The 16,173-nt window shown below is 40.7% G+C and overlaps 1 protein-coding gene across 1 annotated transcript in view; it reads left to right on the top strand.

Moving 5' to 3' along the window:
- The window catches only part of Dcbld1 (discoidin, CUB and LCCL domain containing 1), a 62,916-nt gene extending 48,243 nt beyond the window's left edge, over window positions 1-14,673 (top strand). Inside the window, exons 6-11 of the mRNA XM_074075731.1 lie at window positions 2,367-2,500; window positions 7,242-7,282; window positions 8,570-8,657; window positions 9,831-9,880; window positions 11,348-11,467; window positions 12,710-14,673. Of these exons, the coding sequence (XP_073931832.1) occupies window positions 2,367-2,500; window positions 7,242-7,282; window positions 8,570-8,657; window positions 9,831-9,880; window positions 11,348-11,467; window positions 12,710-13,236 (960 nt within the window). The 3' untranslated portion in view covers window positions 13,237-14,673. The remainder of the gene's footprint in view (window positions 1-2,366; window positions 2,501-7,241; window positions 7,283-8,569; window positions 8,658-9,830; window positions 9,881-11,347; window positions 11,468-12,709) is intronic.
- The last annotated feature ends 1,500 nt before the right edge of the window (window positions 14,674-16,173 follow it).

The raw sequence follows: 16,173 nt of genomic DNA, 5'->3' as shown, positions 1-16,173 counted from the left end.
TGTGGCCAGTGATGCTGGTAGGTTCTGTTGTTCATTGACCTGTGACCTTGTTCTCTTCTACCCAAGCCAGGCTATAGGACATGCCAAGTCCAGTGAGAGCTCTACATAGGGCTATTAGGTGAAGACTAACCCAGCTCCAGCCAGAATTCTGAGAAAGATACTCGAGGGACAGGGAGAATGGCTGCCCAGTAGACAACTATACTAATTTGCTTCCATTCTGGAGCTGAGTGAAGGCAATAGCTCTCATGGGCAGTACAAAAAGAAAACTGGAAGGCCTAGGGTTATAGCAGAATGATAAAGTGCTAGCCTATCATGTGTGAGGCCATGAGTTTGATTCTCAGAACCATAAAACAAAACAAAAAATACACTGGATACCATTTAGAATCATGAGGTAACAAATCATTGTCATTGTTCAGATGTGTAGGGAAACCAAGTCAAGAGCAGAAAAATTACCTCTGCATATCTAATGCAGAAGCAGATGACAAGTTAAATTACTGAATTTAAATTCAACACTATTTTTTTTAACTACTGGCTCCCCCATTTTGTACCTCCCCCCATTTTGTACCTCAAGAATCTAAACCAGTGACAAAATGTTTTTTTGTTTGTTTGCTTGCTTGCCTGCTTGCTTGTTTGTTTTACAGCGCTGGGGATCCAAACCAGGGCCTTGAGTAAGCTAGGCAAGTGCTCTGCAATTGAGTGACATCTCCAGCCAAGAAAGTTGTGCGGTTTTGTTTTTTTTTTGGATTTTTTTTTTTTTTGGTGGGACTGGGATTTTAACTCAGGTCTTCAAACTTGCAAAGGAGGCATTGTACTGCTTGAGTCATACCTTCAGTCCATTTTCTCTAGCTATTTTGGAAATGGGGTCTCACGAACTATTTGCTGGGGCTGGCCTCTAACCATGATCCTCCTGCTATCAGCCTCCCAAGTAGCTAAGGATTATAGGCAAGAGTCTCTCTAACCTGGCTAAGCAAGTTTTTGAATGTAAGCAGATTCAGAAAACTTTTTTTAAAAAATGCAAGCTTCATTTTTATTAAAGAGCATTACTTTTTTTCTAGTTCTAACTCTTCTTTTTGTTTCCAAAGTCAGGAGGGGTAGGCTCTGCATCTGTGTCTTGGCATTCTCAAAATTTCTTTTCTGTTATGAAATCTTCCCTCTTTTTTGGCTATGATAGCAAGTACTACAAAACTGATGTCCTTTGCCAAATCCAGTTTAGTTTAGGAAATATGAAGTCTCTAAAAAGTTCTCAATTTTTTTGCAACAACAGCAGTTACAAACTATGATTTGTCTCATCTATTCTTCTAATATTTTAACTTAAATCTAAGGGAACATTTCCATTATGAGTAACGTAAACAACACTGTCATTAACACAAGGAGGAGCTCCTAAATTCAGTGACTGAGACGCAATTTCATGAGCTGCTCTTTTTTTTGGCATTAGTTCTCAGAAGTGGGGCATAGCTGAAGTTTATTTAGAATGATATTCTCATTCCACAATCCTGGCCTGTCTGCCTTATCACCCTTCCCCACCCCCCCAGGTCTGTACTCAGGGGCCTATGGCCTGGGCACCCCATGGAAAACTTCTAGTTGTTCCTTCAGCCCCACTTCCCACCAGAGAAAATTCTAACCCCATGACTGTGTGTTAATTGGAACTAGTCAGTTGTTCTTGTTTGATTTGTCAACAGCCAGCAGCTGCTAAATCTTCCAAGGCACAGGCCTGCTTCCCAGCAGGCACAAGCTGTTGATCTCTCTCGTGGGATTCAGAAAATTCGATGAGGCTGTGAACTGTGATTTCTCATCAGTCCTCTAACACCCACGTTAAGTTTTCTGTTCCCTTTAGTGTTCTGTGGCTAGTTGTTATCAGTAAATCTCTGAATAAACAAATGAAGCTATGGTATGGGATGTTCACCCTTTCAAACATTAAACAATATATGTATCTGGTAAACCAAGTCTAAGAAACAAGATCTATTATCTTTTTCTGCTTAAAGCCACCCCAAAACTTAGTGGCTTGGAATAACTGCCATTTCATTTGCTGAGGAATTTGTGAGTGAGCAGTTTGGGCTGTGGGTTCTTCAGCTCCCCTACCCTGGAATTGCTCCTGTGGCTGCTGTCATATGGCATATCAACTGCAGCTGGAGAGTCTAAAGCTGCTCCACTCACATGTGGTAGTTGGTGGGGTCACATTATCTGCAGCAGGACAAAGCAAGCTCCCTGGCCCGGTTTAGAGAGCAGGTGAAGGTGATTACATCAGGGCATGACTACTGGGAGGCATTTTTTCATGAGGTGGAGGTAGGCAACCGCTATTGTAAATCACCACAATATCTTAAATGTTTATTAAGTAAGCTCTGAATGATGATGTTGCTCTGTTTCAGACCTCTTTATTGTGCAAAGCCGCCATTCATGCAGGAATAATTGCAGATGAACAGGGTGGCCGGATCAGTGTGCTTCAGCACAAAGGAATAAGTCATTATGAAGGAATTCTGGCCAATGGTGTGCTCTCCAGGCAGTAAGTACTTTGCCTTTTTTTCTGAGAGGAAGATAGCCCTGAGACCATAATTAATCAGGTCACAGTTTTGAAAGAACAGTAGGGATGTGATATCAAGGTTTGTCAGCTTGAAAATATATGTGTGTGTGCTTAAGCAGCATTTTTGGTCTCTATGTGGAAGATAAATGTAGCAGTAAAAAAGCTCACTGGTTATGCTGACATGCACATTAAAATGGCACACATCTGAAGCCCCAGGGCAGAGCTGGGAGAGAATAAGGCTTATTTTTTTTTGGTTTCCATAAATTACTGGTTGTCTCCAGTTTTACCTAAGATATTGAAGGGGACAGGGAACTAAAATACATAAACCCTTATAGAACCACTGAGATTCCCAGAATGCTAGACAGTCTTTCTCTTTTTTTTTTTTTTTTTTTTTTTTGACGGCACTGGGGTTTGAACTCATGGTCTCATACTTGCTAGACAGGCACTCTACCACTTAAGCCATCCTTTTTTGTGTGTGTGTGATGGGTTTTTTTGAGATAGAGTCTGTTGAACTACTTGCCCGGGCTGCTTTGAACCACAATCCTCCTGATCTCTGCCTTCTGAATAGCTAGGATTACAGGCATGAGCCACCAGCACCCAGCACTAGCCAGTCTCTTGGGTAAGGGGTAATAAAATGTTTTTTAAAAAGGAAATAGAAAAAGATGGCTTTTATTGTTTATGTTGTTAGCTTCTCATTTTGCTTCATAAGCAAAAAATATATGTCAGTTGCTTTAAACAGTTCAACTGAAGCTTTGTATGCTTTCAGATTTCCTCCACCTGGAAGCTAGATCTGTGCAGAACTGAATATAGGCTGCTCTGTGGTGTGTATGCCCACACATATCAATAGGCAGCTTGGAATGGTCGAAAAGGAGGGCCCCTCCAGATGGACAGCTAGTGAGGAAGATATGTTCCTTGAGCTACTGGATTTCTCTCTCACTCCTTTTTCTCTGACTATGGTGACTGTTTTTTGAACAACTTTCCACATGGGTTTGGACCTCAAGATAAGGCACAAAATGGAAGCTGCAGTCATTTTGGGATCCAAAAGTGGGAAAAATAAGTCAGGAGCTGTATCTTCTGCTACTCACAGTCTGTATGACGATATTCTCTGGTCCCACTGTTTTGCTCTTGCAAACAGAAAGAATGAGGTCATATTTTAGCTGGAAGTGTGGCTCATGTGGCAGAGCACTTATAGTAAGCACAAGGCCCAGAGTTCAATGCCCAGTACTGCCCTCCCACCTCAAAAAAAAAAAAATGCTGATGGCTCATGCCTGTAGTAATAGCTACTTGGGAAGCTGAGATCAGGAAGATAGTGGCTCAAGACCAGCCCAGGCAAAAAGTTTGCAAGACGCTCATTCAACCAATTATTGGGTTTGGTGGAGTATGCTGGTCGTAGCAAGCTGTGTGGGAGGCTGAGAAAGGGAGGGACAGTTCCAGGCAAGCCTACTCCTGGCAAAATAGTTTGAGAGACCCTATGCCAACAGAAAAAAGCTGGATGTGGTAGTATACATCTGTCATCCCAGTGATGGTGGGAAGTATAAAACAGGATTGTGGTCCAGGTGGACCTTGGCAAAAGGTGAGAACCTATCTCCAAAATAACCAGAGCAAAAAGGCAGTAAACACCTGCCTCACAAGTGCAAAGCCGTAAGTTCAAACCCAGTACCACCAAAAAAAAAAAAAAAAAAAAAATTATATTTTACTGTTGAATCCTTACAGTGGATTGTGTGCTATCTTATCTGGTAAAAATCACATTATGGGTAGTGGATCGGTTCCCAAGTCAGCACATATATGGTGGCTCTGATGTGATTTTTAAGAAAGTTATATAATACTTTTTCTCTTTCTCCTTCTACTTTTTCTAAATGTATTATAGGTTGGCAATGTCATCGGTCAAATAGAGATCCTGACCACAAGTTACAATGTTGTTTTTATAGGAAGATATATTCTAAGTTCCAAAAGATCAACTTTTGAATTTATAAGTAAATTTTGAGTCTAAAACCATTTCTGATTGGGGTGTTGGTCCAGGCTTGGGCTTGGGAGTAGCAACTGCAGTTAGAGGAAAAGTTGGTTAAATCCCCTTCATGAAGGAAGCAAGCCTTGGGTTATGATGAGAAGCAGGAACAAAGCCTAGGAGGTGTACTGGGGTAGAGTCAAAGTCTTAGGATGAATGTCAGAGAGCAATTGTGACCATAAACGTGTCATGCTCATGACCAGTAGGCTAGTTGAGGAGAAAAGGCAGAGCCTCTGACTAGCAAGTTCCCAGCTCAGAGTGAGGTGATGGTTTACTACAGATGATGTTCCAACCTAACTTTTTCATATGCAATGCAAGTAATGCCATATGTAATTGACAAAAGACTGATCTTCTAAGGACAGGATGCACACTACATACATCTCATGATATTTGGGTTCTTCCTCTACCATGACTTCCCATTTACCTTCTCTCCTAGATAGGATTTTTAACAATGAGAGGCCACAAAGTATTCTTTTTATCTATCTAAAAGTTCAAAAAAGAAAATCAAATCTCTAGATTTGTGCCGAAGTTTAAGTTCTAACAGCTTAGTAACAGGATGCCTTTAGAAACTAAAATCCTCATTCAAATAAAATTACATATATACATATCCACATATATTTTTCACATATATATATTTGCCTCAACTCTTTGGAACATTAAAATTTACAGCCTGATTTAGAATGAAACTTATCACTCATGTAATGTAAGCCTTTAAATGTGAGAATTTCTTTTTATGTTTTTTGATTTTTTTTTTTCTATTGATACTAGGTGCTATTTCAGGCTCTGGCCTAGGTTTCTTGGGTGTTGCCCTCTCCAAATAGTAATGAAGTATTGGCCTTTGGCTTCAGATCTCTTGCCTATATTTTTATATATCTGAATGCTTCTTTTGTAAGAAAGTAAGATAGCAAAGTTTAACTTACACTGCTTGGATTTTATTTTACTTTTGAAGAAAAATTATCAAAATTACTGAAAAAAGTAGTACTTTATTCCTCAGTTACTTCTGTATTGACTGAACTCAATGCATGTTTATTACTTTGATGTAGCTTGAAATTAAATTTCTATGACAAAAGTACATAAATTTAAATCATTAATGAATTAGTAAAAGTGTTGCTATATATTGCATATAGTTATTTGAGCAAATAGTCTGGTTTCTGTTTTGGTGGGTCCCTTCTGCCTAGCTCTGTAATTTGGCACTGACTTTTGCTCTAAGCAAAGAATCATCTGTATGTTAATACAGTCTCTTCCACACATTTAGATTCCCAAATCTTCAGGGAGCCCGTTGTTTTTATCTGTGTTGTTTGCTGTTTGGGAGCCACTGTACGTGCGGTCATTGAACTTATGTTCCCACACATGGTTGTTTGGTGTTCAGGAAAAAACACAGAAGGAAGCACTGCAGCTGAGGAAGACAAGATCCCTAAAGTAAATATCCAGCATACTTCTGGGATTCATCCGGGGGTCAGGCCACTTCCTTGACTTGAGGAGACCAGAATGGAATCAGGAAGAGGGGCTGACCTCATACAGAGGATGAGTCCTAATGCCAGAAGGAAAAGCCTTCCTTTGTGTTTGCCTCAGGTTATTCTTCACTGTAGCCCTTTGGGAGGCTCCTTCCTTGTTCCTGTAATCTGATGGAATTCATTCACCCTAAGTGGAAATGCCTCAAAGCCCTGTTCTCCCGTTGGTGTTTTCATTTTTCAAAGAGGAGGCTTATATACCTATAGCATTCTCCAAGTGGTCACATTTGATTAGTATAAAAGAATGAAATGGAAGAACATATTCTAGGTGATAATGGAGGAAAGCCAGACAAAGAGCTGTTAGAAGCAGAGCTTCTCTGGTATCTTCTCTGAGTGTACTCCAAAGTCATACTTCATCTGTTTGGTCAACAACAAAAAATAAAAGTTAACATTTTAGTATTTCACAGCAGTGGGAGTGAGAGTAGGCTTTCAAGGTTGCTGCAGTATGGTTTGGGCTTATTTGGCCCACATTTTCAGTATAACACTTCATGCCAGAACACTTGAGGAAATGGAAAAATTAGACAAAGAGAAGCTACAGCTAAATCCTAAATTTTTCCCAACACTGTGCACCTTTCTTTAAGGGTCTTTGTCCCTGTCTGTGAACTTAGGCAAGTCTCATAACCCATGTGGGTCTGAGTTTCCTCCTATGAGAAATGACTGACCACTGCAGTTTATTCAGTACAGACATTATAATAGAACCTTTGTGTGGAATACCAGAGTTTGTGGAGCCTTGGAGTAAGAGTAGATAAAGAATGTGAAAGAAAAAAAAAAATCCATTCCAGGAAGTTTTACTACCTGATACTTCTCAAAAGTGCTTTTGATAGGAAGGTCCTTACCTTCTTGAACAGATTACTTTCGGGTTCTCTGTGGATTTCATGTTTTGGTGTGCTCTGTCCCTCTCTGTCTCTTTCTCCCTCTACATACAGTATGTAATTCAAAGTCAAACAGAATAGTAAGCAACTCTTTCCGAGTGTAAAATAATTAAATAGAGCAGAGTCCTGGTCTTTGTCACTTGTATGAATTTAGGAAGCCTGTTTATCTTTCAAAACTCCTGATGAAAATAATATCAGTGGCCTTGCAGGGGTGTTGTGAGGAGTCTGAGGCTGCCTAGGTGGGGAGGCACTTGAGCCCTATGCTACCACCCTGTTTTGTTCTCTGGGATCCAGTAAAGTGACTCATTCACTCCTGTGTCTGTCTTTTGTTTCAGTGGCTCCCTGTCAGAAAAGCGCTTTCTGTTTACCTCCAACGGTAAGGATCAAGTTTTCTTCAAGAATTTGGTTGTCTAAAATTCTTCATTAGTAATGAGCTGGGTATGGTGGCACCTGGAGGCAGAGGCAGGAAGATCTCAAACAAGCTTCTAGGTCAGTCTGGGCTACCTAGTGAGACCCTGTCTTAAAAACAAAATGAAGCTCTTCAGTGCTAGTTTATTCCTTCAGTGGTAATGAACTTTAAAAGTACATTTATTTTTTTCAGAATATAAAATAATTTACATAATGTTATGATTAGAAAAATACAAATTAGGAAACAAAAATCATCTATAGATGATCACCATATCCTACTGCATTTAGTCAACTATATTTGTATTTCTAACTTTAAGACGTAAGTAGTAGCATAGTATATGACCTGTTCTGTAACGTGTTTTTTATTTAACATATTATGAGATCAATATCTTTATAGCATTATTTTCATATGGATATAACATTTTTTAGTCAGCCATTCCCCTCCTGTTAGAATTTAAGTTGTCCAATTTCTACCCAGACTTTCACTCTTATAAATAACACTGCTGTTATTTATACACATTTTGTATCCGTCTAAGTTTCTTTTCCTTCTATTCATGAACTACACATTTCCACTCCTGATCATCCCTTTATTTTCTTCCCAGAGATCTCAAAAAGCAAGGTGAAGAGCAGCCCACAAGCCCGGGGGCCCACTTCAGTGACTGTTAGAGTAATCTCCTTTCCTAAAGCAGAAAGGGTGGTAGGAAAGTGTGGTGTTTTGTGAAGCAGAGTGGAAATGCCATTTGAGGTCATCAGGCTGCGTTTCCTCTCAGTCCACTCCAGAGTTCTGGTAATTAGAATCCCACAGCTCCCCAGACCTCTGTTATGGCTCAGGTCCAAACCCGCCCACCATTTGGGGAAACTGGACTCTAAAGCCAAGCTAGGAGCTCCACGCTGAATTTAAGTTCTTTATCTGTCTAAATAATTCCTGGCTGGGTGGGCCCTCTTTAAACTGGCCGCCTTGATTCTGACTTTTGTAGTCTGACACAGACCAAACAATAAGCTCAGAGTAAATGTTAATCCCTGAGGAGCATTGGAAACTGCCATTTTTGGGGAGGAGAGGGACAGTGATTTATTTTCCCAAAATTAGCCAGGATTCTGAGTCCTTTCCTTTTGCTTTCTAGTATCAGTAAATGCTCATTCATTTCCCCTGTATATTAAACAGTTGAAGACTTCTCAAATCCAGGCTCAGTTTTATGCCATGAACTTTGCTTTGCAGTCATTTATACTGTGACTCATTGGCTTTCCCTGTCTCCAGGAATAAATGTTGCAACTGTGGCTGTTCCATTGGTGCTCCTCATTGTGCTTCTTCTGGCTGGAATTGGGATCTTTGCAGCCTTTAGAAAGTATGTGAGTTTACATATTTTAATTTCTTCTCTAATTATGTAAGCTATCATAAACCCAAAAAGTTTACTCTTCAGGTACACATGTATCAAAAAGCATCTTCTTTCAAGATAAAATGTGAATTTATTCTCAGTACCACTTCTGGAATAAAAACATGAATTTGTATTTTAAAAACAAGTTTTGTAGAGACTGTTGAAGTCAACATCCAGAGACTTCCTTCTGAAGTCTCCCCTCTCCTTTCCATAGAGTGGAAAGCATATTTGAAAGGAGTCCGGAGGCCCAAGTCCTGGTGCAATCTGTGTCTCTGGGCAGCCCAGTCACTCCATCTCCCCAAGCCACAGATTTCTCACACATAAAATAAAGGATTTTACCACAGTGAGCACTGACTCTTTTCCAGATCTCAGACTCTGTATTCATTATAACAAATGTTAGGACTTGTGTTTAAACAAAAAAATTAAAATCATTCTGAAGTTTTTCTCTTTTTACATTTTTAAACACCTTCACAACTTAGTCCAAATTGAAAGAAGCATCATTTTCCAACATAAGTGAACGAAGATATTAAATCTCTAGTTTTTTAAAGACACCACAATTTGGACTTCAGTATAGAAAATAGGGCTGAACTGACACATGTAATCAGGAGGAATTACTTCAGGATTTTATTAATTGCATGGGCAAGTGAGAAAATAGAATAATAATACATTGGTTTTTAGTATGTAAAATAAAATTAGAGCCAGGCACCAGTGGATCACACCTATAATCCTAGCTACTTGGGAGGCTGAGACTGGGAGGGTCAAAGTTCAAAGCCAGCCTGGACAAATAGTTCAAGAGACCCTATCTCAAAAAATACCCAACACTAAAAAAGGGCTAGAGACATGGCTCAAGTGGTAGAGTGCCTGCCTAGTGAGCGTGAGGCCTTGAGTTCAAACCCTAGTACCACAAAAAAAAAATTTTTTTTTAATTAGTATACATTCTTCTAGAGAAAATATTGTGACCTTTATAAGATAAATTTATTTATAATCCTATATTTTCATATAACTTTATAAGCACATAGCAACTGCTATGTCATTTAATCCTCACAACAGCCCTATTAGGTAAGTACTATAATATTCATGTTTATACAAGGAGACAAAGGCACGCTGACTTACAATATTCAGTAGGACTTTTTGTATTGATAGGAGGAAGAAGAAAGGAAATCCATATGTATCAGCGGAGGCTCAGAAAACAGGTCGGTTAAAACTTCATCTACAGTTTTATTGTGTATTTGAGGAAGTGACAAGATCTGATTGAAAGCATGAATAGGCTTGGAATGTAGCTGAGTGGTAGACTGCTTGCCTAGCATTTATGAGGTGCTGAATTTGATTCCCAGCACTGCAAAAACAAAAATCACAAAACATCCTAAGTATCTAGTGACCTATACTTATACAGCAGTCTCTCTTTGTTTTATCTGTGGGGCATATGTTCCATGACCCCCAGTAGATGCTTGAAACCATGGATAATATCGAACCCTATATATACTGTTTTTCCCTATAGGGGCATACCCAAGATAAAGTGTAATTTATACATTAGATACAGTAAGAGATTAACAATAATAACTATAACAAAATAGAACAATTATAATAACATACAGAAATAAAATTGCTACTATTACCACCCTTGTGCTTTGAGGTCATTATTAAGTAAAAGAAGTGTTGCACAATACTGTGATACGATATCAGCTGATTTGATCACTGAATTGACTACTCATAGGGCAGCATATACAGAGTGGACATGCTAGATGGTGATGATTTATCACATCCAAGGCAGGACTGTCCAGGATTTCATGTTTTCAACCTAGTATGCAATTTAAAACTTACAAATTGTTTATTTCTAGAATTTTCAGTTTGTGATTTTTGGGCTATGGTTGACTGTGACCATTTTACTTTTTGGAAAGCAAAATTGCAGATAAGGGAGCCAGGCGCCAGGAACCTGTAATCCTGGCTACTTGGGAGATAGAGAGAATCATGGTTTGAGGCCAGTCTGGGCAAGTAGTTCTCAAGACTGCATCTCCAAAATAACCATAACAAAATAGACTGTAGGTGTGGCTCAAGCAGTAGAGCATCTCCTTTGTAAACACCAAGCCCTGCGTTTAAACCTCAGTCCAGCCAAAGAAAAATCATACAGATAAGGGGAAACTACTGTATGGCTTAAGAAAAAGTAAGCTCTCTAGTCTTTAAGTTTGCAAGTCTTAAAAAAAGGGAATTTATTGCATGTAGTCTCTATATTTTAATTTAGAATTTTCATGGTTACTTTTGTTCAGCATCAGCCCTATCTTTTTTGGGGGGGGGACTGGTTTCACTCTTGCATAGCAGGCACTCTACTGCTTGAGCCAATGCACTCCAGTACTCTCAGCATCTTTAGGCCACAAGAAAAAACATGCCCAAATGGTTCATAGAGGGATACTCTCCTACCTGAATGGGTACGTAAGTACGTTTTACAAAGCCAGTGGAAAGCATACTTAAGGTAGTGTTTGCCATTGTTGTTATTGGCCTCAGCATGGGGTTCTTGGTGCACACATTTAAAACAGCCATGGCTGTGCATTTGTCACTATCAACGGTAAAGAGACAGCTTGACTCTGATCCATCAAGGAACACGTCATGGAGTATGTGCATTGAATTCTGATATGTTCGTTTGCTTCATGTTATCTTTATTACAGACTGTTGGAAGCAGATTAAATATCCCTTTGCCAGGCATCAGTCAGCAGAGTTTACTATCAGCTATGACAATGAGAAGGAAATTACACAAAAGTTAGATCTCGTCACCAGTGATATGGCAGGTAAGTGTCATAGCCCTGAGACAATGCTATTAGATAAGAGGTGCTGCTTGTGGAGAGAGGAGGGACAAGAGAAAAATAAGACTAAAATCCTTTAATAAAGCAGAATTTTTTTTTCTGCACAAAGTTACAAACTGGCACTGACATATTATTCATCAGCTCCATTTGGTTGAGTCTTACAGGCCTGCTGGACACATGGCATTCATGGCAGTGGCCTGAAGAACTGCTGGTCTCATGAAGCCCTTAATTTGTATTTGTTACCAAGATTTTGATTAAAGCTCCAGGAAAGAGTGACTAGAAAGATGAATTAAATACCACCCCCTGCCCTTGAGGAGGAGGTAGATGAAGGGACTCTGCAGGTTTTCAAATGGCTTCAATGTCCCTGAGAAGCCATCAGTGTGTCATCTGTCTTTGCCAATTTTACTACCTGACTTTCCTTCTTCATTTTGCCTCCAGAGTTATCTCAGACTGTGCCAGTCTGTTAGTTTCTATAGAATTAAACCAAACTTTGTTAGCAAGGCAACCACCTTGTCCTATGACCATTAACAGAGCACACACTTTAAATATGGGCTCGAGTCCTGACTCCACTGCCTGCTAGCTATATGTCTGGGAAGAGTTCCTTAGTCTTCCTCTGCTTTGTTTTCCCATTTGTGACTTGGAGTAATAGTCCTATCTCATAGGATTTTTATTAAAAGATTTAATTCATATCTTACTATCTTAGAATCGTGTCTGGCACAGATTTAGGGTTCAATAAATGTGAGCTCTTTTATTATTCTGGTCATCACTAAACTCAGACCTATTGCTTTGGTCTTTATTTCCATTAAACAACTGTGCCATAGTCTCTCATTCTCTGGTCATATCAGACTACTTTCATGGATGTCCTTAATTCTCTTTTCTCAGGGTTACCACCACCTCCAAACTTTAGCACCTCAAGGACTAGTTTTAAAGCCACTTCCTTCATGAATCACTTTCCCCTGCCATAGGGTGTAACATACTCTCTTCTCTAGGTTCCTGTGACCCTTGGAGGGTTCCTGAAGTCCCAGTATGCTTTTTTTTTTTTTTTTTTAATAAGTCCCTATGTGTGTCATCAGGCTTGCATCTCGTGTTTCCCACAGAACCTGGGACACTCTAGGTGCTTGGTGGAAAACAGTGGAGGGGAAAGAAGAGTATCCCCAGCGACCAGCTAGCTGGCTTGCATTTGGATGTGGTGCTGCAAAAATGATGCGTGTTTTCTTTTGGTTTCAGATTACCAGCAGCCTCTCATGATTGGCACCGGGACAGTCACCAGGAAGGGCTCCACCTTCCGGCCCATGGATAGCGATGCCGGGGAGAACGCGGCGAGCACGGATGTCGGCGGCCACTACGACTGCCCCCACCGCGCGGACCGTCACGAGTACGCGCTCCCCTTGACCCACGCAGAGCCCGAGTACGCCACGCCCATCGTGGAGCGGCACCTGCTGCGCGCCCACTCGTTCTCGGCTGCTCAGACCGGTCACCGAGCGGGGCCCGCACCCGCCCACAAACATTCCCTGTCCTCCGGGGGCTTCTCCCCTGCCGCAGGGGCCCCCAGGGGGGACTATCAGATGCCACCAAGCCCCAAGCCTGCAGACAGAGACTATGACAAGCCCAAGACCAGCAGCTTCTTGACTGCGGAGAGCGGAGACCCTGCCTCTCAGAAGGTTCAGATGCGTCCTGGGATGAATGATGGTTATTCAGCCCCCAGAAACTGCTTCACACCGCTCAACCAGACGGCCATGACTGCTCTTTTGTGAACACAATGTGAAAGAAACCTGCTGTGGTGCTGAGCGTGCGGCTGTTACAAGTCACTGGAAGACCTATGCGTGTGTGTGATTTAATAGGATCCTAGAGACAACCTCTCATACTGTTTACAAAACTGGGCAGTTGGTTTTGTTCTTACCCTTAGCTTGAGAGCCCATTGGGTTCTATTGGGCTATAAAAATGAAAAAATTCAGAAGGCATTTTCATTTCTCTAACTGTGATATTGAGCTGCTTTAGTATAAAATGTGCAATCTGTACAGAGTCGTATTTAACAAGCATTAAAGTAACCTAAGTTGGCTTTGTCAGATTGTAGTTCTGTACAGAGGTGAAGTGGAAAATGAGACTGTTGCATAAACATACAGTAATATGTGGTCTTTTTTTTTTTTTCAATGTGGTTGATACTGTGTGAGCAGCAGGTCTGTTTAAAACAACCTTTTATTGTGGCTCATTTCCTTTCCTTTGATAACTAAAACTAAGCTTTTTTTTTAGCATTCTTCTCCTGGAAGAAATGAAATTACTTGAAGTATGAAAAGCACGTGGTGGGGGGGGGGTTGGCAATGGTGATTGTAGATTTAAAAAGGAATACACTTCACCTCAGCAGCTGCCTGTCTCTGCAGATCCACTTCAGAAGGCTCCAGGATCTGTAGCCTGCAGAGGCTTTAGCTGATCTGGGCCTGACAGAGTGGCCTTCTTCCTACTTTACTGTCTCCTCACCTCAGGCCTGGCGAATATTATGCAGCCTTTATATGCAAATCTACCTTTTCAAACCCCAACACCAAAATACTGAGACAGGCAATTCCCAGCTGTTCTTTCAACAATTTGCAATGAAGGTTCACAGCAACTACAGCCAAATTACGGCTTCACATGTTTCTGTGCCTCATTAAAATTATTGCAGAGGACAAAAGCCTTATGCTTTTCATAATTTTCCTCAGAAATAACGTGTGTTAGTGACTTCCACTGTGCCCTAGAGAACAAAAATGTTATTTGAAATGTGTTCCTACGAAAGTGATCAAGGCCAAGTCTAAACAGAGCTTTTCTACTAACATGGTTGGGAGCTGAACTGATTTTGTGAAAAACTATTTTCTCCTGAGTATGTAACCCAGACTTCAGTTGTACCTCAAGTTCAATGGTTGCTTTCTGAGTTTGCTTTGTGAATTAATTGTTGGGGATTTACCTCTTTTGCCAAAGAGGAAAGTGTATATTTTGTTTTTTAATAGAAAATATGAACCAAAAAAAAAAAATCCTTTCCCTAAAAAATGTATTAGAACCCTATTTGTGTGGATATCGCTTTCTGTGAAATGTATATATGTTAAAATAGTGAGGGTGCTGGAAGGTCATGGCAGACTATCTGCGGTGGTTACAGAAGACCATTTAATTTGTGGAGTTTACATGTGGATACTAATTGTAATAAACTATGCCCAATCAGAGAACCCCCGACTTTTATTGGGGCCTTGCTTACTGGGCCATTGGGAGCGTAATCCTATTGTTAGGAAAAACACCACTCACAAAGAAAGCCCATGAGAAAAGTCTCACGTCCATAGAGCAAAGTTTAATGGCGGGCCCAAACTGCCAGGCTGGCCGGGGAAAAGATGGTGCAGCCATGAATCTGGGCCTTGTGTGGGTTTTATACAAGAGGAAGGTTAAGGAAGTTAGTGCGGTGGGGCTGTTTAGAGGGTCGGAATTTCTGTTAAGGGCAGGGCTGTCCTTGGGAGTTTCTCAAGTGAGGGCTGAGGATAAAATGGCCACTGATTTATAAATGGCAACATTATTGTTCTATCATTCCCCCATTTTTTTTTTTTAATAATGATGAGGGTAGGGGCTGAGGATCAGGAATTGGGGCAAAACATCGGTCTCTTTAGCTGCTTCCTGCTGGCAGGGAGCATTGCATGGGCAGGATCCTCAGGCTCCTTTGTCCTGGTGGGGGCCCTCATAGCAGTCCTCTGGATAGTTTTGGAGCGGTTGATATTCCTGGAGGTACAACTGGTTAAACTTTTGATTAGCAATGGCAGACATGTAGTATGATACAAGGGAGGAAGCTTAAGAGTAGGAGAGCAAGAAACAGGCATTAGGATGGGCATTGGCCAGGAGAACCACTGTGAAATGTTCCCTAAACAATTTCAAGAGTCCTCCATTTCCCTTTTCCATTTTTCTAACTGTTCCTTGAGAAGTGCCACCATTGGGGGATCCCATTGAGCTTGACAGCAGTGGGTGTCATGAGAATTACCAGATGAGGGCTGGTCCACTGAAGTCCCAATGGAGAGGGTAGAAGATCCTTTAAGGAGAACAAGATCTCCTGGTTTAACAGAAATTGTTATAGGGTGGGGCAGGATCTGGTCTGCATGCTGTCTGAGAAGTTCCCTGAGAAGGTTAAGGTAAGGCAGGTAGTCAGCCAGAGGAGCAGAGTCTGTTGGAGGCAAGTTTTCTAAGAGAAAGGGGTGGCCATACATTATTTAAGACCCAAATAGGAATAGGAGGAGCATAAAAAGGTGTCTGCTAAGGGACTGCATATCTAGGGAATCTAAATTCTTCAAAATCCTATAACTCCCAAGCTTGCTGTAAGCTGTCTTATGGTATGGGGGGAGGAAAATGGAAGATTGGGTTGATGCACTTATGACTCAGGGAGTGAGTCTGTCCCTCCCTGTGGGAGACAGGGGCTGTCAGGATTTAAATGTAACACTCTTTGATAAAAGAGAGATTTAGCTCATTTTATATGAATTGACACTTTTAACTTTGTAAATGTTTGTACCATATTTAGATAAAGTATAGCTACAACACTGTTACAAGGTGGTCATTTAAGATACATAAGTAAATATGTAAATGAACTCTGATTTAGTAGTACTTAAAGCTTGACAAGATCAGCAGAAAACACAAATAATTTCTTTGATAAAATCTCTGTAACGGTTTTTTTGTAGATGTTAGAGCAGAACAAT

Source organism: Castor canadensis, chromosome 1, assembly GCF_047511655.1.
Source record: "Castor canadensis chromosome 1, mCasCan1.hap1v2, whole genome shotgun sequence".
Taxonomy (NCBI): Eukaryota; Metazoa; Chordata; class Mammalia; order Rodentia; family Castoridae; genus Castor; species Castor canadensis.
The sequence above is the reverse complement of the archived record's forward strand: the minus strand, read 5'-3'. Positions and strand labels throughout refer to the sequence as shown.